The sequence below is a fragment of the Patella vulgata genome, chromosome 7 (assembly GCF_932274485.2).
Source record: "Patella vulgata chromosome 7, xgPatVulg1.2, whole genome shotgun sequence".
NCBI classification, from domain to species: domain Eukaryota; kingdom Metazoa; phylum Mollusca; class Gastropoda; family Patellidae; genus Patella; species Patella vulgata.
The window spans coordinates 2,265,937-2,291,862 of record NC_065885.2 but is presented as its reverse complement, the minus strand read 5'-3'; the positions used below and the strand labels follow the sequence as shown (position 1 = coordinate 2,291,862).

At 38.1% G+C, this 25,926-nt stretch overlaps 1 protein-coding gene across 1 annotated transcript; it reads left to right on the top strand.

The window, feature by feature from the left end:
• Positions 1-1,805: 1,805 nt before the first annotated feature.
• On the top strand, positions 1,806-24,383 carry LOC126827909 (nonsense-mediated mRNA decay factor SMG8; the record flags this gene model as incomplete). Its single annotated transcript, XM_050557485.1, has 20 exons — positions 1,806-1,817; positions 2,655-2,690; positions 3,729-3,851; positions 4,365-4,448; positions 5,580-5,647; positions 5,941-6,112; positions 7,923-8,011; positions 8,743-8,873; positions 9,458-9,645; positions 10,357-10,496; positions 11,450-11,693; positions 12,388-12,528; positions 14,156-14,387; positions 15,109-15,420; positions 17,025-17,183; positions 18,718-18,855; positions 20,061-20,182; positions 21,222-21,280; positions 21,835-22,014; positions 23,144-24,383. Coding segments are annotated over 20 exons (2,748 nt in total), but the record flags the coding sequence as incomplete, so codon positions are not given.
• Between the last annotated feature and the right edge of the window lie 1,543 nt (positions 24,384-25,926).

Here is a 25,926-nt window from a genome sequence, read left to right as displayed (position 1 = left end):
TTTACAAATAATTGTGTTGATGATAATATAACAGCGTGATTTTGATTGGTGTACGGTATAAGCCACGAAAATATCCATATATGGAATTTCGGAATATTCCGTAAAATTCCGTACATAATTATCAAAAAATGGGCCAGGGGAGACAACTTCAATTTTAATTACTTTCCTTGTCAAAATGGCAGCCCCTATGAAATTGTTGGATTTTCCAAGTGAAGTTGATTTGAGGTACTTCTGAAGATGAAATGACCAATTAATTCTATAATCATATAATATGTAACAGGCATTGCCTGAGTAGAGCGAAGCTGATGTGATTATTGTCAAATATAAAACCTTCATAATTAATTTTCTCAAGTGATACAAAAAATGTTAAATAATTTAGTTTTTCCAAATTGATTTTCATTTAGATCTAAATTGTATACATTAATTTTGTTTTTTAAAAAAGAACAAAAAAGTGTGAGAATTATTTTCATTGACGTCAAAAATATGTGATGTCATTGATTAGACGCGTCATAGAAATAGTTCTATGAGGCGCGTAATCTCGCTTGGGCGAGATTTGGTAAGTTGACATGCGCATTGCCTGTTTTGCCCAGTGTATCCGGTTCCGGTCTGAATTTTTTTTTAATTAACAGTCTGTGGGTGACAATTTCAGTTACGCTCCTGTGTTACCGGAAAAGAGCTTTGCTCAAGCACCGCGCTTTGCGCGATGCTGTAGAGCTTCGCTCTGTATAAAAGGAGCACATAATTAACATTTCGTTCATTATAGCCTTTTGCGCATAGATAATATTGAAATCAGATGAAAATTAAATTACTTTCATTTTCATTTTTAAAAAAAAAAAACCCAACTCATTTCTGTTGTGACGTTGTCACTGACAGATTAGATCAAAAACAAACCTGTTCCTAACAAAATGACAGACACCAGAGGGATTTCGACGGTAATCGGCTGATTGAGACCATGGCTGATTGAGACCTGGCTGATTGGGACCTGACTGATTGGGACCAGATGTGGCTGATTGGTAGTCCAGCTCTGAACGTAGGTCTCATTACACTCACCTCTACGTCCAGGGAAGCTAGCATTGAATCAATGTCGAAAGTAATTGACCGCCTCAGTAAATTTTACTGGGCGACTTTTTACCTCTAAACGGTTGCGTGGCAGTCCCTGTGAATACCTGAACAATGTAAAGGAACATCTTAGTGAGAAAATAAGACCTCGCTTACCTCGCTAGATCCAGTATGAGCGACACAACAGGCTGTTAAAAAATATGTCTCCACCTATCAAGTTGCCTTTTCGCTGCCATGACACTCTAAATATAGGTCAACGTCCATATTTAGGAATGTCGGCCAAAAACACGACGAAACGAAATTTGGCGAACATGTAAGAGATCCCTTGGCAGTTGGAATTTGATATAAGAGTATGCCATAGTGCCGCTGCGTGGGCAAAATGTCCCTCATGGCACACTGTATGGCGTATGTCCATCTTCATAACCTCAGTATAGGATCAGAACAGTAGGACGTTAAACCCCATTTCATTTCATTTATTTCAGTTCTATTCCATTTAAAGATAGAAAGATATGTATTGTAGCAATAGTTGGAAAGAGTCGGTTAAATTCCATGTCAAACAAGGCTTCGTTATTAAACCCAGTATTAGATAGAGATATATTCCAGGTAGGGTATGATTAAACCCAGTCTTAGATAGAGATATATTCCAGGTAGGGTATGATAGAGATATATTCCAGGTAGGGTATAATTAAACCCAGTCTTAGAGATATATTACAGGTAGGGTATGATTAAACCCAGTCTTAGATAGAGATATATTCCAGGTAGGGTATGATTAAACCGAATGCGAGCTGTTTCGTAACCTGGCTGTTTCGTACTTAGTTAATTTGTACCCCAAATTGATTTGTAACTTGGTTAATTTCAAGAGAACAAGAGGACTTTTACATGCACTTAAGCTTAACTCTCTTCCTTTTGCACCTGGGCTTGGGACCGGTAGAATGTGCAGCATAATGAGCTCGTGATATTAACTTTTTTGGCATTTTTCCATCTGCAAATTAAATTCTAAACCATTTTTTTTTAAGCATTAGAAAATTAAATAAAGGTGTTTGAAGTGTATCTAGAAAATAATATTTCCTATTTAGTGTAAATAGGTATGTAAAAAGGAGTAAAAGGCCGGACCATTTAATGCAACAAAGTCTTATGTAAACAATGCACGCGCCATAGAGTCAATGATCTATGCCCTGTGGTGTGACGTCACCTGTAGAAGGCATACTTGAACTTATAAAGGCAAATCATCTAATATAGAGATATAAGAAGGCTTTCACAATACATGTACCTCTGTGAAACAGATTGCCAACCAGCGTGTAGGGTTCGATCCCAGTGTTCTCCAGGATTTCCAGCATAGTTTCTCCTTCTCCGTGGTACAGCATGAAGGGCCTTGCAAAGTTCACTGTCTAGCCGTTCCGATGAAACACAAACGTCCTGTGTACATGTTGTAGTGCACGTAAGAGAACCCATGACAGTTTGAATTCAAAATAAGTGTAAACAGTAGCACTCCTGTCCAGACAAAAATTTTTGCTCATAGGACATTGCATGGTGTATACCTAGTTTAACTCCATTTCATTTCATCTGTATAATTTCCATGTAAATTTTTATTTTAGGGAGCTGAAGGATTTCTTGGTGAAAAAATTGATAAGGTTAGTAGAAAACCTAATTTTGTAAGTGACAAAAATATGAGCGATCTGTGAATTAGAAATCTCTTGTTCTGTGATAGGCCGAGTTAAAATGTTCCTCTGTAAGAAAAAATAATTTTATTCCATAGAATAATGTTCAGTGTATTATGTATGGACTTATTTAGTAAAGCGGGGGTTGGATGGCCGAATGGTTAGCGCATGCGCGTTGTATCATAGGTCTGTCGTTGAGTCAACTGGCATGGTTTTGATTCACCGGTTGTACGTGACAAGGAGTAGGTTCGTCTGTCCAACCTCATGGGTTTTCTCCAGGTTCTCCGGTTTCCTCCTACTGCTAAAGACCCCCTACGCGCAAGCGAATTATTAAAATAAAATTAAACCATATGTTAGTCCCGAAATAACCAAGTTTGTGTCGAGTTGATGTTAAACTCTCTCTCAGCCTTCATATAAAATCATTACATCATGGTCAGAAGGCTTGGCATTTGATCAAAGGAACTATTTTATTTTCTACGAACACACAGGTTTCAATTGGAAAAGAGAAAGAGAGAGAGAAATGGGGTTTAACGTCCACTCGACACAAACTAGGTCATTTCGGGACTAACATATGGTTTAATTTTATTTACATAATTCGCTTGCGCGTAGGGGTCTTTAGCAGTGGGAGGAAACTGGAGGACCCGGAGAAAACCAATTGGAAAAGCAAAATATTTGATGTAGGTCTTGAAAAAAATTGGGTTCAAGGCAAATAAAGATTGTGGTGTGCTTGTTACACTGAGATAGCAGTATAGATCGATGAAATTTTCAGTTCATCGTATCTATGTAAATACTGAAAGTAATTGAATCAATATATGGACGGATATTCATGGATTCAACTTGAAATAGTTTACAAGGGATTCCGATATCGCCAAAAATCATGTTTTCCTACCTACCTGTAAATTTAAGAGATCGGCTCGTTGTTTTATTATATTTTTATATTTAGATAGCATGATATAGAATTATTTTAAGAGATCGTCTCGTTGTTTTAATATATGTTTTATATTTTGATAGCGTGATCTAGAAATTTTTTACGATGTTGACAATCAAGTAGTATATTTACACTACCAGTCGTTTGGCGACGCCCACAGATTGGCCGATAGATGTCAGGAATTATTCCAAGAAAAATCGACAGTGGTAATTACCTTTTAGCTCTTTATGGTCTGGGGGGGGGGGGGTTTGGTGGCCGAATGGTTAGCCTGTGTGTTGGATCACAAGGTCTATCATTGAGGCAAATGGCATGGTTTCGATTCCTCGATTGTACCTGACAAGGAATATGGTTGCCTGTCCAACCTCATGAGTTTTCTCCGGGTCCTCCGGTTTCCCCCCCACTACTAATGACCCCAATGTTTAGTTATTGAAATAAAATTGAACCATGTGTTAGTAATGAAATGACCTAGTTTGTGTCGAGTGGATGTTAAATGCCATTTCTCTCTCTCTCTCTCTTAAAGATACATTATGTAAGTGCTAAATTTCTGGTTTCAAATATTATATTAATTATTATTATTTAAACATTTATTCACATGACAAGCCTATAATCAACTATCTAGATCTAGTTCAGTTAATTTTCAGTTGCAAATAATTGTTAAAAAAATCTTCTAAAATTATCAGAGAAATTATTTCAGCCGATCTGATTTTTTTGTTTAACAGGAATTTCACAGTATATGGGAAGACAACTCTATCAAACATGCCAAGACTCTATTGTATCTGTTTAGTATATCACATATTGTACTGGTAAGTTTCTAGTTATTCTCCACACAGAGAACTATCTACCTTGACAACAATCTGGTTAAAACACAGATCCTATTTCGTTACGTTTTTATATTTCAAAATTTCGTTTAACTTGTCTTTACTACACTTGGATCTGGAAAAGTTGTTATTTAACTCATGTTCTGAATGGTGTCGGGGATAAGCCAATGAAACAGTCTGTTACGGCGAGCTTTAGGCGTGTTTTTTACGGAACTGTGGGTAATCCACTAGTAACATCAATGCTGATTGGCTAATCAAATGTCTAATGTCATAGGGTCATAAGTCGGTCTTTTGACCCCTGACGTGACCTATCGCTATAACTTGTCAGATCTTCATGTAGTGTAGGCCATTGAAAGTATAAAAAAACGAAACGAAATATAGATCGGCATTTTAATCAGATGGTCTTGACAATAGATCTCGGCCCTGAATGGCCACCATTTTGAAAAGATTGGTGTACTTTTTTGAATGCGATTCTAATCAGTTTTACATCTTTCATACACACAAAGATTAAATAAACATTCACAATTTCATTAAATATTAAAATGGAAGCAGAATAAATACTTCTCAAAATCATCGATTTTGGAATTAAAATGTCTGTCAATTAGCGTCATGTCTGTTCTCAAGTTGAGCTAATTGTAGACGAACAGCCTAGAAACCAAAAATCATTCTTAGCCTATAATTTAATATTTTTTTTGTGTTTATTATGCCTGAGACCCACAATGGCTCAGTGAGTAAGGTGCAGGCTCACTAACCAAGGGGTCCAGGGGTTTAATCTTGGTGTTGGCCCAGAAAATTCATCAGTTTTATCCAGCGTGGTTTGGCCTTGTAAGTGATGCAGGTCTGAGGGTCTGGCAAGAAACAATGTTTAGTTGTTCGGATGGGACAGAAAAAAGAGGTAATTTGTTCACTTTGGCATGCACATAAAAGAACCCTTGACAACTACGATTGGACTCGCACCACTTCAGTTGTCGGGAGTGGCAGAAGTGTGACAGGACTTGTCACTTGTTTGCAGTTATGTCAATTTGGAACCTTCTGGCCTGACTATGAAATATCCCCATTGTTTAGCAAGTGTGGTACAGAAGGGAGATAACTACATGTATATATTTTATCTTGTAGATATGTCATCCAGGAAGTACGTTTGATATAGGTTACGTGAAATTGTTTAAAATACTAGATATGATCAGGTAATAGAACTTCTACAATTAAAACTTTTACAATTTTGGTTTTAGGTTGCGAAAGCTATACAGGATTTTCCGGGGCAGTTTTCCCTTTGACATTTGGAATTTGAAATAAGAGTAAGCCATAGTAGTGCGTCTGACCAGGTAGAATTTTCCCGGCATAGCGTCTGCCCGTCTTCATTAACCCAGTCATATTCGTTTATATCTGGACCCTTGGGATAAAGACTGCCCTTCTATATAGATCAATTTAGTTGAGCAGGATTTTACTGTACATGATTTCTTTTATTATATTTGTTCAGATTAAAACTACAAGGTTGTTTAACGGAGGAGTTATCAGATTATCCAATATCTAAAGATTGGTATACCTCCGCACGTCTTTGTTCTCCTAGAGTTTTATTTGTTTTTCAAACGGCAACTTTTGAACTGAATTACGAGGACAGTGACTTGTCATACAATAAGTCTCGAGCACAGGTATTTTTTGTTAAACATCTTTTTTTGTTGCGTAAAATGCGTTTGTCTGTGCATCTGTCTGTCTGTTTGTCACACTTTTTGGATCGAAGGGGTACGCTTTCTATTTGTCATTCTGTCAAGTCAAGTGGTGTAGTTTCGATTCCTCGGTTGTACGTGACAGGGAGTAGGGTTGCCTGTCCAACCTCATGGGTTTTTTGCCTGGTTCTCCATTTGCTTCCCACTGCAAAAAAACCCTACACGCAAGTGAATTATTGAAATAAAATTGAACCATATGTTAGTCACAAAATTGTTTTGATATCCCTATCTCTCTTTTTGGGATACAGAGCCACAGTGGCTAAGTGGGTAAGACGCTTGCTCGCTAGCCTGAAGGTCGTGTGTTCGATCCCTGCATTGGCCGAGAAGTTCATCAGGATTTTCCGATATTGTTTCCCCTTGTCAGTGGTGCAGGATGGAGGGCCTGACAAGGACAGCTGTCTAGTTGTATGAATAGGTTGAAAAACCAAGGTCCTGTGTATACATTGACATGCATGTAAAAGATTCCTTGGCAGTTGGAATTTGATATAAGAGTAGGCCATAGTGCTGCTGCCCGGGCAAAAATTCCCCTCATTGCACACTGTATGGCGTATGCCCGTTTTCATTAGCCCAGTTGGAGCAGAATAGTAGGACGTTAACCGCCATTTCATTTCACAGTTCATATTTGCGCTTGCATATGTAAATCCCTTTAAAACTCTCTTCAACTCTCACAACATGTGGATTCACATCAAGACATTCCCAAACAAACAGGCAGATAGTCGTATACCTTTTTATACGCCCACATTTTCATGTGGACGAATTATGCCGTCGCCCCTGTCCGTCCGTCCGTTCACAATTGTTTGTGGACTCTCTACAGGTCACAATTCTTATCCGATTTTGACGAAACTTGAAATATAGGTTTATCCCCAAAAGATCTCGGCTGCTTTCGATATTGGCATGTATCGGATCGAAACTTCATGGATTATGGCCCCTGATTGTACGAAAAATCACGTTTTTAGCTTGTGGACCCTATAGAGGTCACAATTTTTATCCAATCTAAAAAAACGTATTATTATATCACCGTTACACCCTAAGGAAGGTTAAGTTCAAATTTCGTGAAAATCAGCCCAAAATTGACAGACAAAATGGCCGCCGTTCGTTCTCAAATAGCGTAAAAATATGGTATATCAAGGTTGTGGACCCTATAGAGGTCACAATTTGTATCCGATTTTGTTGAAACTTGAAATGTAAGTTTATAACCCAAAGATCTTGGTTCCTTTCAATATTCGCGCATATCGGACCGTAACTTCCTGAATTATGGCCCCTGATTGTATGAAAAATCGCGTTTTTAGCTTGTGGACCCTAAAGAGGTCATAATTTTTATCCGATTTAAAAAACTGTATTATTATATCACCGATTTTGTTGAAACTTGAAATGTAAGTTTATAACACAAAGATCTCGGTTCCTTTCGATATTTGCGCGTATCGAATTGTAATTTCCTGAATTATGGCCCTTGATTGTAGGAAAAATCACTTTCTTCTTAGCTTGTTCTCTATCCATCTCTCGAAAATGTGGGCGTATCCTGCCTGGCAGCCGCTGGATGAGACATACATGCAGATGTTTCATTTCTCTTCACGTATTTGATATTAATATCTCTCTTTATTTATACATGTTACCTATAGAAATCTTTATTTATACATGTTACCTATAGAAATCTTTATTTATACATGTTACCAATAGAAATCTTTATTTATACATGTTACCTATAGAAATCTTTATTTATACATGTTACCAACAGAAATCTCCACCTATAAAGAAACTGCAACTCAAACTTGAAGATCAGATTTATAGAATTTTACGGAAATCTCGAGTTATCACAAATATCAGGTACTTGTTTGATTTTGATATTTGTTTATATGCATGCCAATGAGTACATAAGTGGGCCTAAGTTTTTTTTATCCTATCCCAAAAACTAAACATTTTTTCATGTCAGACTGTAAAGTTGAAACCAGACTGAAAAATCCTTCGTGAAGAAGTTGCTCGCTCAACAAAGGGATGAAACAGGCAGGAACTTTAATTTTGTTAGTGAATCAGCACCTTACACACCAAGGTGGCTAAGTGGCTAAGACGCTGGCTCGCTATCCTGGAGGTTGCGGGTTCGATACCGGTGTTGGCCGAGAAAATTCATCAGGATTTTCTGACATGGTTTCCCCTTGTCAGTAGAGAGCAGGGAGGGTCTGACAATGACAGCTGTCCAGTCATTCAGATGGGACAAAAAACCAAGGTCCGGTGTGCACATTGGTGTGCATTCAAAAGATCTCTTGGCAGTTAGAATTAGATTTAAGAGTAGGCTGTAGCACAGCTGTCTGGGCAAAATTCCCATGGAGTAAGCCTGTTTTCATTAGCCCAGCCGGAGCAGCCCAGTAGGACGTTAAAACCCCATTCATATCATTTCATTTCCCTCATAAAGTTAAATATTGCGTCTATGATGTTGGTCCATATAGAGTTGTAAAACCAAGGAAGAAACCATATTGTCAGTGTCTCTGGTTTCCACAATCTCTAAGTCACTTTCTATCCTGCAGAAAGATGTCAAATTATTTATGTATTTTATATTTCAGTAATAATTCCCTGTTTGCTGTACCAGCCAATCATGAGTTTGTTTATGTTCATACTAAACGTGAAGATGTTGTCGATCCCGTCATCTCATATTTACAATTATTACGGAACTTTAATACGCCAGTTAAAGAAGGTAAATATTATGTTATCTTCTGGAAAATGATGACATATACCAATGAGTTTGTCACTAGAAAGTGAGAGAGAGAGAAGTGGGGTTTAAAGTCCTCTCGACACAAACTAGGTTATTTTGGGACTAACAAATGGTTCAATTCTATTTATATAATTCGCTTGCGCGTGGAGGTCTTTAGCAGTGGGAGGAAACTGGAGGACCCAGAGACAACTCGTAAGGTTGGACAGGCGACCCTACTCCATGTCATGTACAACCCGGGAATTGAAACCACGCCAGTTGACTCAATGACAGACCATATGATACAGCACACACGCATGTGCTGACCATTCAGCCGTCCAATCCCCTTGTCACTAGATACTTTATGGTAACATTGTCGTTATGTACTGGTTGTTGATCGGACTGTTAACCAGTTATAATTTGGGACAGAAATTTGCGATGCGTATGGCAGTATTTGAGCGGGATTAGGTCTAATCAAACGACTATTCCTGTGAATGCAACACTCCCCTGGCTGGTATATAAATGTTTTTAAACTAGTTTAGATATAAATGTCTGTGGAATCTAAATGACTTTTCTGCTTTTTATTCCAGAATCGCCAAAGAGTAGAAGTTATCTTACCAATAGAAGAGCTGGCCAGGGTCCCATAACTTCATCCTCTTTCACAGGTCGTGTTCGAGAGTCGAATTTTAGAGAGTTTTTATGGCAGCATATTGAACTGGCCTTCAGTAAAGGATTTAATGATAATGTCGGCAGAAATCCTGTTTCTCCAATATTTGAGGTAAAACCACAATTATTCTTTCAAACAAAGGACGGAGGGCCTGACAAGGACAGCTGTCTAGTCGTTCGATGTGACGAAAAACCGAGGTCCCGTGTACACATTGGCAAGCAAGTAAAAGATCCCTTGGCAGTTGGAATTCGATATAAGAGTAGGCCATAACGCCGCTGCCCGGGCAAAATTTCCATCATAGCACACTGTTTGGCGTATGCCCGTCTTCATTAGCCTAGGTTAGGAGCAGAACAGTAGGACATTAAACCCCATTTCATTTCATTTCATTTCAAACAAGAATTATTCTTGACGTCCAAAACGTGGGGGTTAACGTCCTACTGTTCTGCTTTGACTGGGCTAATGAAGACAGGCATACGCCATACAGTGTGCTATAAAGGCCTGCTTTTATATCAAATTCCTACTGATAAGGGTTCTTTTATGTGCACACCAGTGTGTACACAGGGCCTCAGTTTTTCGTCCCATCCGAACGACTAGACAGCTGTCCCTTGTCAGGTCCTCTGTAATGCATCACTGACAAGGGGGAACCAAACCGGAAAATCTTGATGAACTTTCTCGGCCAACGCAGGGATTGAACACCCGACTTCCAGGCTAGTGAGCCAGCGTCTTACCCACTTAGCCACCGTGACCCCCGTTTACTTTTGGCTAAAACCATTGTCTAGATTTGATTTAAAATCACAAACTATTTCGTAATTTTTATTTCAGTTACCAGTTTGTGATACATGGTTTCAGATAGCATTAAAACTTCATCGGTTCTTCTTCACGGATATCCCAGAAGGCAAACCACAATCTCACTTCAATACGTTACGCTCACTATTAGAAACGGATGTTCGATTCTCAGAAAAGTAAGTTTCATTTGAGAAAATCATTTGGTCATCCTAGCGTCGGAAATGCTTTTTACCACTTTCGATTTTATTGGTACAAACAGTTGTTGAAAAAGAACCTGGGGTATAGATTCCATGCATGTGTGACGGGATGTTCCTGCTGGGAATTAAACTGGTAAAACAGTCATGGGATCCATACACCAAGTGAGTGAAAGGGAATACCCCATAACTAAGCCAGGAGGAAGTATATTTAAGTGTCTGTGATATACGAACTATCACACAGCAGAGAACGAAGATATATGAACAATCACACAGACGGAACAATCCCACTGCTAAAGAAACTTACGAGTTAGAGAATAATTGAAATAAAATTGAACCATATGTTAGTCCAGAAATGACCTAGTTTGGGGTGAGACACTAGAGGAGAGAGAGAGAGAAAAATGGAGTTTAACATCCACTCAACACAAACTAGGTCATTTCGGGACTAACATATGGTTCAAGACCTGAAGAAAACCCACGAGGTTGAACTGTCAAGCCTATTCCTTGTCACATAAAACCAGGGAATCGAAACTACGCCAGTTGACTCAATGACAGACCTTATGATACAACGCGCACGTGCTAACCATTCAGCCATCCAACCACCCAGGCACTAGAGGAAGTGGTCAATGTGCTTAAAAGTTAATGATACAAAAAAGTATTTTAATTTAATTAACTTAAAAAAAACCAAAAAACACACACAACATCAGTCTTCAAGCATTTTGATTATTGTTAAAACATTTCCCTAAACTAATTTAAGTTACTTAAAAACAAAACCCCACACATCAGTTTTGAAACATTTTGATTATTGTTAAAACTTTTCCCTATAGTAATTTAATTTACTTTAAAGAAAATCCCACACACCATCAGTTTTGAAGCATTTTAATTATTGTTGTAGTAATTTTCATACCATTGAATTTTTTTCTTCTGTTTTCCAGTCGTTGTAATAAATATTTACCGCTAGCAGAAACAGCGTATCAACAAGATTTACCCAAACATTATATACGATCGTATCATTTACAAAAACTCGCCCAGGCTAAACATGTCTTCTCCCAGTTCGCCCGTGGACCAGCTTACGAGAAATATATGAAACAGTTGGAAGAATCGTGTGAGAAATGGTGGAAAGCGGATCGTCAACGATGTGAAGCTATTAGTTTAACTAGAAACTTCTGTATTAATCCAGTAAGTTTGTATTGTATTCAAGGGTGGTGGATGGACTAATGGTCGATCGTGCACTTTAAATCATAAGGTCTGTGAAGGGGGTAGATAGCCGTATGGTTAGCGCAGGCGCGCTGTATCATAAGGTCTGTTATTGAGTACGTGACAAGGATAGGGTCGCCTGTTCAACTGCGTGTGTTTTCTCTGGGTGCGCTGGTTTCCTCCCACTGCTAAAGACCTCTATGAAATAATATTGAACCATAGTTTAGTCCTGATATGGCCTAATTTGTGTTTAGTGGATGTTAGACCCCTTTTCTCTTCCTCTCTTGTGGGGTGTTGGATGTCTGAATGGTTAGCGCATAAGGTCTGTCAGTTAGTCAACTGCTGTGGTTTCGATTCCCTGGTTGTACGTGACATGGAGTAGTGTCGCCTGTCCAACCTCGTTGGGTTTTCTCCGGGTCCTTCGGTTGCCTCCCACTGCTAAAGACCCCTACGCGCAAGCGAATTATTGAAATAAAATTGAACCATATGTTATTCCTGAAATGACCTAGTTTGTGTCGAGTGGATTCTATGCGTTATGTGGCGTATACTCTTTTATCAAGTACGAAACCATGATAAATGTTTGGAACAATCATAAATTGACAAAATAAAAACCTTCCTTCTGCACCAGAATATTTTTTTAGTATGGACTTATTCATTTTATTTTATTTTATTTTAGCTTCACAGACTCGAAGATGATATTGAGACAGACGTGAATAAACATTTACCCATCATGCCACACTGTAGCCAGATAAAGACGAAAGCTGCATGTAATTGTGGTCGTAAACAAGCTGATAAAGAGGATTGTTTTGATCACAAGGTAATTCCCTTATTCAATTAAAATATGGAATTTGAATTAACTCCCCAAAAAGGGGGGGCACAAACCAGGAAATACGGTGTTCTATTTGTTTTGTTGATCAAGAAAGTTCCCCCAATTTTTCCAGTGTGGTTTCACTTGTCACTGAGTATAGCGCAGTGACTAAGGTACCGGTTCACAAATCAGAAAGCCTGGGGTTCTCTCCCTTTGTTGATCAAAAAAGTTCCGCAGATTTTTGCAGCACGATTCTACAAGTGAGTGGGTGTAGGTTCAGGCAAGAACAGCATCTGGCGTGCTCATGAAAGAACACTTGACAGTCGAAATTCAAAAAGGCTGTAGTACTGCTGTTCGGGGAACATATCTCTCATATGTCAATCTTCATTAGCCCATGTGGAGCCAAAAAGTAGGATGCTAAACCCCCATTTCATTGCATTTACCCAAAAAGGTGTAACTTTAAATCCATATATACCAGAATAAAGGATGATTATAGAATTTAAGACAATATAAAATCGAGAGTAATTTTATTAAAGATACATCCTCACGAAAGTATTTATAGGGTGGTTAGTTCCAAAAAGTATGGCAAATTTGGTATAAGTGGAAAGTAGAGACACCCAATCTTACTTGGAAAATAATGGATTCCTTTAAAAACACCCATACGGCATGCACTGGGCAAAAAATGTCAGGGTATCACTAACTGGCAACTTGACGGCTTATTGTCTCCCAGCTTGACTTAGGGAGCAGTTATTTTTTCTCGATCGAATTGTTAGGCAGTTTGGGGAACATTGAGGGGTTTAAGCGTACATCAAACTCCTACAATTAAACGGCAGAAAAAGAAGTTGACAGACGATAATCTAAGAATTTACTTGGGCTTCAATTTCTATGGCAAGTGGACAGTAAGTAACGCCAAATACACTCTAAAAATGGGCCCTCCCTCAATCAAGTTACATGACAAACATGGCTTCTAAAAATAGATTTTTTACATCTTGCGATATTTCCTTGCGAATACAATGTTTTGAGAGCGATTTGAAGCAAATCTGATCGATTAATTAGTTTGAATATGTTTAGTCGAAATATATCATCAAATCACTCAGAAGGCATCTTTAAAAGGTATTTCACCAAATTCTATCTTAACGCCACGTTAGGTAAGAGATAAAGAGCTGACAGTTCTCACTATGATAGTTAAGAAATAGATAATGAAAAGAGAATATGCTGAAAATTTCTGTCAAATTACTTCTTTCTGAACCAAGATATCAGCGATACAATTATATTGTAGCTTCAGTTGTCATTACTACCATTTTTACGATAATAAACAAAATCTTGATTATGGTTAGCACGTGCTCGTTGTATCATAAGATATGTCATTGAGTCAACTGGCGTGGTTTCGATTCCCCAGTTGAACGTGACAAGGAGTAAGGGTGCCTGTCTAACCTTGTTGGTTTTCTCCGGGTCCTCCAGTTTCCTCCCACTGCTAAAGACCCCTACGCGCAAGCGAATTATTGAAATAAAATTGCACCATATGTTAGTCCCGAAATGACATAGTTTGTGTAGAATGGTCCTTACACCCCATTTCTTTCTCTCTCTCTCTCTCCATTCTGAACAAAACTTTATTGCTATTTTTTTTTTATTTCAGAGTGCTAATTTTGATTTTTATGAATCACTGTCTAAGACTTGTTGCAATAAACTTAACAAAATAGACTTACCTGCCTTCAAGGCTAGTACAACCGAGGCTACAGCAAGACATGTTCTTCCAGTACCAGAACAGGTTATCCAGTCACATTCACAACCCCATCAACGATCATCTGTAGTTGATACAAAACGAATAGATTCCGGAATGTCTGTGTTAAGTCTAGCGCTAAGTTTAGGTAACTTTACACTAAATTTACATCTTTTTAAGGGGGAAGGCTATCCGAAAAGTTTTATTCAAAAATGTTTTAGCTATTGAATTGATTAATTTAAATTTCTGAAAATTAAGATAATAGATTATTAAATCAATACTGAATATTAATAATAATGGATTCTTCTTTGAGCAGTATTTAGCAATTGACACACGTAATAAACACAAAAAATTAATATGGAATACAATTACTATCTTAATTAAAGCGACGTTTCATTGAGGGTTCTCTCGACGTTATGAAGCAAATGATGGATTCATTACACTAAATCATATTTTAAAACAGTTTTACAATTTAGCCATTTTTGGACGGATATTTTTATTAGAGATTCACCTTTCACGGTATTGTAGTTTGTGAGTGATTCCGTTTGCTGAAGCGGGGGGTAGGATGGCCGAATGGTTAGTGCATGCGCATTGTAATTGAGTCAACTGGCGTGGTTTTCAATTCCCCGGTTATACCTCGTGGGTTTTCTCTGGGTCCTCCAGTTTCCTCCCACTGCTAAAGACCCCTACGTGCAAGCGAATTATTGAATTAAAATTGAGCCATATGTTAGTCCTGAAATGACCAAAATTATGTCGAGTTGATGTTAAACCTCATGGTCACGTAACCAAGGGATACAAAATGTATGATACCGTTGTCTTTTAGCTGTTCAAGGTTGTTGTTGATGTGATATTACACTTTTTGATTCTAGAACAATCTGGTACCAGTGATGTCTATAGTCATGGTCAACCAGAGAATTTAGAACAGGATGACGGATTGAGTCAACCAGAACGAGAAGATGTAGAAGAAAGGGATGGTGGTGATGTGACGGAGGATCAGGATAAAGAGGTTGTGTTAGAGGGAGATAAGTCTGGATTGAAAGAAGTAGAAGTGGAAGAAGCAGCAGGAGGAGCGAATAAAGATGGAGGAGAAGAGGAAGACGTAGAAGGGGAGGGGCCAGATAAAGATGTCGGTCAGGAAGAAACAGAGGAACCAGAATCAGAAGATGAGATTGAAGAAACAGGTACAATAAATCTTCAGTTTACCTCGGAATAGAAATATATTAGGCCACACAAAATAAATGTCTTGTTTCTCGGGCAACTGACAGCTGAAACTGTAGGGAGGGAGGGCGGTTTCTTTTTTTTTTTTTACTCATTGATGGTGCAAAATAAAATTTGGCTATTGCTGAAAATTGTTGGGGCGGGAGGGCGGTCTTTCTTTTTTTTTTTTTTAAATGAGAAAGTCATTACTTGTTTACGTTTTTGCTTTCCGTTATATTCAACTTTATTGTACATACTTAAAACATAAACCCAAAATCAAGTCTACTAAAACACTGAGACTGAACACTGACTGAAAGGAAAATAATTTTCCATATTTAATTCACATAATTGAAATTGGTTTAAAATAAAATTCCATACGACTATGTAATAGCCCTCCATAAAGACAACAATATTTTTAAAAACTAAGCCTCTTTCACCAGGTGTATCAAAAATAATAATCATGGTAAACAGTATTTAAAACTAAATCTAGTATCGCCGGTTTATTTATAATTATTTACCGAATTCCAACCAATGCATGTCACACCGTGTCATCGGTATTGGAGATTGCCGGAAATACTGTTTCTTGGGATATTCGGTGTGTTTCTCAGGATATTCGGTGTTCTATCCGGTGTTTATATTGAATGACTATTTAAATCTAACTAACAACTGGTCAGTAAAACCATCAAATCGGTAATCCAATTATTATTTTCCGGATTATCGAAACTACCGTAAATGTGCTAATAATGACCCAGATTCTAAGGTATGCATTATGACGACTATCGTCATCGTATCGTATTCTTAGCTATAATTAATTAACCTGTTCTACGGTTCATTATTTTATCAATAGGATTTTCCAAACAAGGACCGACTGAAGCCGGCAATAATGAGCCGATTACGATCGAATGATTGAAATATTGTCGCCAATGACTTTTAACACGAATCAAATTCTAGTTTATCAGTGGAGGTAATTAATATCACGTGATACAAAATGGAGGTTCTTTCGATATCAATAAAAAAGGCAAATCTGCCAAACTTCGCCATTGTTCGGATAAAAAAGACAGCATGTTCATCTGAATCAGTTTTAATACATTTGAATAGATATACATGTATGGCTGATGTAGGTACATGCGGGATATTTTTTTTACGACTTGCTTGTCGATGTGCGGGCGGGCGTTACATATTTATTTTTTTTCATCAAGACTAATAAATAGACTGCACGCGCAACCAATTTTGCGTGCGGGCGGTGCCCGAGAAACAAGTTATTTTATTTGTGTTGCCTTATTTCCTATTTTTATTATTATCCCAAGTTTTTTTAATATATTTTTGAATTTGTTTTTACACATAAAGACTGTCATTAAGATTAAGTGGCGTGGCTTCAATCTCAGACTAGGATATGATAAATGGTTTGCTTTTTTTGTTAGATATAAATTCCACTTTCACTTTTCATGTTGTATCATTATAAATACTAATTTTAGTCTATTTTAATATTTTCGTTCAAAGCATACAACTGTGACTTATGTCCCACCTTTCTTTCATTCTGTATATAATGATTAATTTAGAGATATAGATTGATATTATTTGTATTTAGTTGAAGAATCTGTAGTAGCTACGACGTCTCGTCAACATTCTACCACAGAATATCTTCCTGGTATGATCCACACAGACTCACCACCAGGTTTACTACCAAAATTCACGTCATGGTCACTGTGCTGTCTGGGAAAACCTTCGTTTTACTCTCATTCACAAGGTAAGGATACTTTTTATGTGCTCAGAGTTATTCCCCTTTGTTATGGAATCCTGTCAGCACCTTAGACGACCTTCGGTTATAATGTTTTCACGACTAGTGGTCGGAATTAGAAACCGGACCATCGTCTGTTCAAAGATGGCTGTCCCCAGGGACATGGTGATGTCATTTTACTCTGCTTTAGACCTCGACCATAACCCTGAAAAAAAAACCCCTTAAGCTCCAGGAAGGTCTATACATCTCTCTATGGAGGATAATGAATCGCTGTGTTATATAGTTTAATAAACAAATAATACTTTCATGAAGTTAAATTTGCGCGACTCAAATTAATTTTAGAGACGACAAAATTCCTTTTAATTTGACTTTACTTTTTGCATAGAGCAAATATTGAAATAATGCCTAATTTTTAGACTTACATAAATTCAGACATAACATACGAGATAAAAAATATCTGCTTATAGAAGTAGCAACCATTTAAAATTCATTCAAGCTTTCCTAAAATCATATACACTTTGGTTTAATCGACTACCACCATCTTGGAACTACTCCGACCATGCCACAATAGCATGATTCAGTATTTTTGGACTATGGACTAAATAAAATTTGGATTCAGTTAGTTCGGCATAGTCAAGAAATCACGATAACCGAAGGTCGCCCAGGAGGCTGGTGTCTGGGCGACCTTCGGATGTAGACTATGGTTCGGACTACAGTCGGAACTATCCTGACTGTGCTCTATCGTATGGTATGGCTGGTCATGACCACAGGTTGAACTATAGTGCAAAAATCTCTGCAACCGAAGGTCGCCCTGGCAACCTATATTTTTAAGGTAGTTGATATTACGATCTGGTTAAAACACAGATCCTATTTTGTTTGTTTCGTTTGTATAGTTCAAAGTTTCGTTTTATTTGTCTTTACTAAACCAGGGTTGTTACAAACTGTTTGATGCAAATTGTTGGCATGAAGTGCGCGGTACTGTGGATAACAGATCTATATTCCGTTTGTTATACTTTCGATTGCATCTACTACATGAAGATCTGACCAGTTGTAGTGCAAGGTTGCATCAGAGGTCATACGAGCGGCTTTTGACCCTATGACGTCAGACATTGATTAATCAATCAGTGTTGATGTTTCTAGTGTTTTACCCGCAGTTCCATGCACAGCACGCCAAGAACTCACCGGAACAGTCTGTTTCATTGGCTAATCCCTCACATCAATCAGAAGGCGGGTTATATAACAACTCTTCCAGATTCTAGTGTAGTAAAGACAAGTAATACAAAATTTTGAACTATAAAAAAATAAACAAAATAGGATTTCTGTTTTAATCAGAATGGATTATTTAACATTTAATTAAGAGAATATAATCAAAATACCAACGCTAGATGAAAAAAACTGCCGGTAAATACTGAACGCAATTTCAACCATTTTCGGACTGATATTCCTGTTAGAGATTCAACTTTCACAGTATTGTAGTTTGCAAGGGAATATATATTGCCTAAATGATGTATCGAGCCTTTAAACCACATTTTTCTATCGTCAGGACTTGATCTGCCAGGTTTTCTGGCTGGAAGTAATTTCTTGTTGCCATGGGATATAACAGTTAAAGCTAATAAAGAGAAATGGCCGACAGTTGGTGAAACGGCTGGTAAAAAAGGTCGTCAGAAAAGACCAAACCGAGGTGAGACAGAAGACGATATTTAATCCTTTTTACATTTATTTATTACATGGTCTACCATTGAGTAAAGTGGCGTGGTTTCGAGTCCATACTTGTATGTGATGAGAAGTAGGATTGTCTGCTTAACCTTGTGGGTTTTCTCAGGATCCCCCAGTTTAATCGCGCATAAAGACCCCTACAGACGAGTGACTTATTGAAATCAAATTGAACTATGTTAGTCGCAAAATAACTTGTTTGTGTCGAGTAGATGCTCTCTCTGTCTCTCTCTCTCTCTCTGGTTATGTTACATCAGCATTTGGAACACCCTGAGCAGTATATCTTCATGATATATGCTCTTCAAATAAAGTAGGGGATATTCAGAAACAATACAATTGCACTGCTGTTTTTATTAGAGGTAACCCGTGTATGTTAATAACAGGCCAATTGCCTACACATGAACATAAACAGTTCATATGGGCGGCTTATCTGACGGGCCCCATTTTCACTCGCAAAGAGATACACTGTCAAAAGTGAAAATGGACGTTTTTGATTTTTGTCTTATCCCCTTAACTGCGTAGGGCGTTATATAACGTCCTGGACAACTGCCACTCACCGTGTGTAGGACGTAATATAACGTCCTGGAGGTATTTTCCCCAACCTATTCTTCGAACATGATCTCAGCATGTGCAAGACGTTATATTACGCCTGGTCGAAGAAATCTAATTGAAGGGAGACAACTCTATTTACTGTTAGTTTTAATTTGGTTTCAGACTACCAAATTTTGTATTCAGGAATGAAAAGGTCCAAAATGACGTTTTTCGTCAAATTAATTACGCAATAGGGTGTAGTTAACGTTTTAAAAACTACGCAGTTAAGCGGTTAATAATGAGTAATTGCTCCACTAATCCTCAGAAATTCAGCAATTCATCGTGGCATGCTCCTAATCAACCGTCCAATCACGATTTGGGCAATCTGACCCACTCCTCTTGCAGTGCCGTGGCCAATTCTTGCAGTGTTGTCGGTTGACGTTTGACGTCGACGAACACGTCTCCCGATCAAATTAAACGTAACACACTAAAGCAAAGATACGCCAAACAGTAAAACTTATGCAAGAACCGATAGTGGCAAAAAACAATGTTTATAATTCCTTAGGATTTCTGGTTAAATTTTTTTGTCATAGATGTAAAAAAATGATATTTTCCTGAAATTTTGTCGAATTCTTTTTTTAGATGTAGGGGAAGTTACATTACGTGTTTATCTAGGTAATGAGTATGAATGTCCGAGAGGTCATCGTTTTTTCTGTAGCGGTCCCGATAAAATAATCAAAGTATCCAGTATGTGTTCTGTCAAGGTAAATGAATTTTGGGTTATTTTAAATGATTTTTACAAATTTTTAAACAAAGATTTCATATTAAACGAATGTGAAAGAAATTAGTGCTAAATACACAGGATTAAAGGACAATATTGGGGCCAGTCATTATCACATATGTGAAAGAACTGGTTAAATACGTTCCAAATATTTTTTTAACAACTTTTGATCTTTGACGGAATTATTAGTGAGCAGAAATTCGCCCATGTATCTGTTATCACTCGTCACTTCAGTCACTTATATAGAGGGATAACTTGTGTTTTCCTTTTGCGTTTGTCACTTCCAATTGTTGAAGCATTGATTACGCATCTATCGTAGCAATGATCTCTGTGATAAAATAATATTTGGAATGTGTTTAACCAGTTCTGTCACATATGTGATAATGACTGGCACCAATATTGTCCTTTAAATGATACCCGAGTTACAGTGTTTGGTTCTGGTCGTTCAATCAAGTACCACCTTGCTCTATTTCAATTACTGGTACACCCAAGCCTCTTGGACATCAGACATTGTGACCTGGTCAGTTTCAAACAGAAATAACCAATAATCTCTGTGACGTTGGGGGATCACGTGGCGTAGTGGGTAAGATGGTAAGACGCTGGCTCGCTAGCCTGGAGATCGGGTGTTCGATCACTGGATTGGCCGAGAAAGTTCATTCAGATTTTCCGGCATGGTTTCCCCTTGTCAATAATGCAGGAAAACCGAGGTCCTGTGTACACATTGGCGTGCACGTAAAAGATCCCGTGGCAGTTGGAATTCGATATAAGAGTAGGCCGTAGCGCCGCTGTCCAGGCAAAATTTCCCTCATAGCACACTGTATGGCGTATGCCCGTCTTCATCAGCCCAGGTTAGGAGCAGAACAGTAGGACGTTAAACCCCATTTCATTTCATTTCTGTGACTTTGTTGTTCATTGACAGAAGGTACATTTAAAGGTTTTTATAAGCCTTTTAAAGTTTAAACCCTTACAATTCCAGTTAAGTTGTAATTTATTATATATATCTATTATTTTGTTTTTTGCAGGATAATGCGACCAAGTTGTTGACGTTAGACATGCCGTTATATACACCATGTAACTGCAGGTAAACCAATAGATTGTTGGGTAAACCAATAGTTATTATGGGGTAAACCAAACGTTTGTTGGTTGTGGGATAAACTGAATGTTTGTTGGTTGTGGGGTAAACCAAATGTTTGTTGGTTGTGGGGTAAACCGAATGTTTGTTGCTTGTGGGGTAAACCAAAAGTTTGTTGGTTGTGGGGTTAACTGAATGTTTGTTGGTTGTGGGTTAAACCGAATGTTTGTTGGTTGTGGGGTAAACCGAATGTTTGTTGGTTGTGGGGTAAACCAAAAGTTTGTTGCTTGTGGGGTAAACCAAAAGTTTGTTGGTTCTGGGGTAAACCGAATGTTTGTTGGTTGTGGGGGTAAACCGAATGTTTGTTGGTTGTGGGGTAAACCGATAGTTTGTTGGTTGTGGGGTAAACTGATAGTTTGTTGGTTGTGGGATATTCTGATAGTTTGTTGGTTGTGGGGAAAACCGATAGTTTGTTGGTTGTGGGATATTCTGATAGTTTGTTTTTTGTGGGTTAAACCAATAGTTTGATGTTACGGGCCTGATTGTATTGTTATATTTTATAGAACTACGAAGATGAACATAGCACAATTGATGAGGTTATATATCGTGACTCCTGATGGACCAGTTAAAATCTTGATAAACCCGATGATTCAACCAGCTGTATCTCCATGTCCTCTCTTTCATCCTGGTACAGATCGACCAATAGAACTTCCTGCATCTGGTGTCTGGTGTCTCAGACTTCCGTATCCTTCACATATCTTAGGATTAAAAAAAAAATATAAAATTTCCGAAAATGGAATAATCTTTATTAGGTTTTAATTCAATATGATTAATATACAGATCTATATATACAGATCAGATCGTTTCGTTTTTTTATACTTGGTGATCTGACTAGTTGTAGTGGAAGGGTCACTCGGCAAACCTCGGCAGATTCTGTTACTTTACATCTAGCCTCGGCTGTATGACCGTAATAGATATGTACCTACGCCTATAAAATTGCGATGCGACACCGGTTTACCTATTAGGAAAACTTTCTGCTTCTAAAACCAAGTGTAGAATTTTCAGTGTAAAGTTGTCTTTGTTTGAAGAAAATCGGATAAACTTGAAAGTAAAACAGCTTCAGACTTTGAAATATTTGAATGATAAAACATTCTTCAAAGGCGTCGTCATGGGCAACGATGTTGGTAATCCGTGAACTTGAAAGTAGTTCCAATGGCGGACTTCGTCATACAGCTGAGGCTAGATGTAGGGTACTGGAATCTGCTGAGGTTTGCCGAGTGGTGGAAGGGTAAAATTGTCAACTTAGGACTTAAGATATTGGTCAAACTAGCTTATTGTCTGTTCTCAAGTGGAGCTAACTGTAGACAGACAGCCTGAGTTTAGTATGATCTGATAGGTGTGATAACCTTGTTTATTGAATTAATATTAATGACCTTAAAATGAAATGAAATGAAATGGGGTTAGCATCCTACTGTTCTGCTCCAACTGGGCTAATAAAGACAGGCATACGTCATACAGTGTGCTATGAGGGGAATTTTGCCCGGACAGCGGCACTACAACCTACTCTTATATTGAATTCCAACTGTCAAGGGGTCTTTTACATGCACACCAATGTGTACATGGGACCTTGGTTTTCCGTCCCATCCAAACGACTAGACAGCTGCCCTTGTCAGACCCTCTTTCCTACATCACTGACAAGGGGGAACCACGCCGGAAAATCTGGATGGACTTTCTCGGCCAATGCAGGGATCAAACACCCAACCACCAGACTAGCGAACCAGCATCTTAGCCACTTAGCCATCATGCCCCCCCCCCCCCCCCCCCCCCCCGTATACATATACAATAAATGTTATAATCTTTAACCATATACAGTCATGTGTATCAGGGTGATCGTGGTGTATACACCATGCCAACAGACGGACAGCAGTTACACATGTGTCGTCTGATGAAGGGAGCATTCTCTTATAAAGAAACACCTGTAGATGGATGAATCAAGTGTTGCCGTCAAGAATTGTGATCATCCTAATGGCAGTATGTGAAGGATAGAGAGAGAATTCAGATATTTGGACAGAGAAACATTATTCTATAGATTTTGTTTTTTACAAATGAGAACATTGTCTTGATAATGGAGTCTAGTGTCTGAGTAATTGAGTATTGTGTCTGAGTAATTGAGTCTAATGTCTGAATCTCCTCGAAAACCACCCAAACGTGCACAGGGCCCCTAAATTAAGTTTTTAAAGCAACTGTAAAATCAGGTCAAATTTTTTGATGTAACTGTGAAATCAGGTCAGATTTTGATGTAACTGTGAAATCAGGTCAAATGGAAGAATACTGTTAGCATAGTCTGCTTATTTCTGTGTAAATTAACATTTCTGTAAAAAAAGAGGAAAGTTCTTTATTTTTTAATTATGGTCTGTCTAGTGACTGTTGTAAGTGGACATGTTTATATCTGTCATTGAGTCAACTGGCATGGTTTCGATTCTCAGCTTGTATAACAAGGAGAAGGAGTCAACTGTTCAACCTTGTGGGATTTCTTCAGGTCCTCCGGTTTCCTCCCACTACTAAAAACCCATAAGCGCAAGTAAATTATTGAAGTAGAATTGAGTATTGTGTTTGTCCCTAAATGACCTGGTTTATGTCAATTGGACACTAAACACCATCCTCTCTCACTCTCTCTCTCTCTCTCTCACTCATAAATAAACTATTTGGTACTAAATCTTACTTATATAGGCCTATATATTAAACCCCTCGGGCGCCATAATATATATAAGTAAGAATTAGTACCAAATAGTTTATTTATGAGAGTCAAGGTTTGGACTATGCCTTGGAAAACGGAAGTGGGAGGCGACTAGTATGTGTCTCTCTTTTGTGAACCGAGGTGAGATTGTCCATTGTATTAACGGGACGGTTAGGCCTGCCATTCTTCGTTTATGTGTCTTTGTTGAAGGGGCGGCTTCCTTTCAACCAGATCGGCTCTAGACCAGTTTGCTTCTATGGTATATATAATATACATCTAATCAAAGAAATCAGAGTAATGATTACTTTATAAGATTGTTACGTTTGTTATTGTTGACAAAAAATATTTCAAATGTTGTTGATAAATAAAACAATGAATAAACTCTCTTCTTTTTCATTCATTCGATCTTGGGGTTTAAGATGAGAGTATCCTCAATGAAACTTTGCAGCTAATAAACTCAGTGAGTGTTATCCATAAAGCTGTCTGTTATTACGGATATAGGTTTCAAATCACATGAATGGAATTGAAGCTACGTGGCTATCAAATCACACGAATGGAAAGGACGCCACATGATATAGAATGGAAGCCACATAGTTATCAGATAACACGAATAGAATGATGGACATGAATGGAATGGATACCAGATGGCTATCAAATCACACGAATGGAATGAAGCCATGTGGCTATCAAATCACACGAATGGAATGGGCACCACATAGCTAACAAGTCACACGAAGGGTATGGGCAACACATAGCTATAAGATCCCATGAATAATATGGACACCACGTAGCTAACAGGACACTACGTAGCTAACGGGTCACACGAATGGAATGAACACCACATAGCTAACACGTCACACGAATGGGATGGACACCGCATAGCTAACACGTCACACAAATGGGATGGACACCGCATAGCTAACACGTCACACAAATGAAATCGAACCACATATCTATCAGATGACAAGACTGTCAAATCAACGAATGTACACCACATACAGTTATCACATCACACGACTGGGATGGACACCAAGAAGCTAACAAGTCACACGAATATAAAGTTGTGAATTCACTTTTGGATCATAATGCTGAGTGGACTATTCTCTCGGACAATGATAATGACACTGAACTCGCGAATTTGTTCTCGGATTACTTTTAAATAAAAATCCAGAAAATACAAACTGAACGTGACGTTTTTATCAAAACTATTGAAAGTGCTTATAACAATTTCACAGTACCGAAAGTCTTTTAACCCCGGTTTCAAATGATATTTTACTGGAAATTGATAATATAAAATGTACAGTTATGATTTTATTAGATTTGTCTTCCGCTTCGACACGGTGGATCCTTTTATTCTAAATGATAATAATAATGATAAATACGAATGGAATGGAAACCACATAGCTATGACATAACACGGAAGGTATCAAATCACACGAATGGAATGGAAGCCATGTGGCTATCCAATGAAACGAATGAGATGAACATCACGTAGCTAACAAGTCACACGAATATGAGTCACATAGCTAACAAGTTATGCGAATTGACACCACGTGGCTAACAAGTCATTCGAATGGACACCACGTGGCTAACACGTCATTCGAATGGAATGGACACCACATATCTATCGGATCACATGATTGGAACGGGGGCCACATAGCTATCACATCACACCAATGGAGTCGACACCACATAGATATTATATCACATGAATGGAATGAACACCACATAGCTATCAGATGACAAGAATTGAAGCCACATAGCTAACAAGTCATTCGAATGGAACGAACACCATTTATAGGGTCCCATTTATAGGGTAGCTTATCTGAAATAATTCTGTATTATAGAACCGAGAAAGCCCTTTTTTGAATTTTGAATGAACGTAATTAATAAACTACCTGTGATTATTCAACCTGTC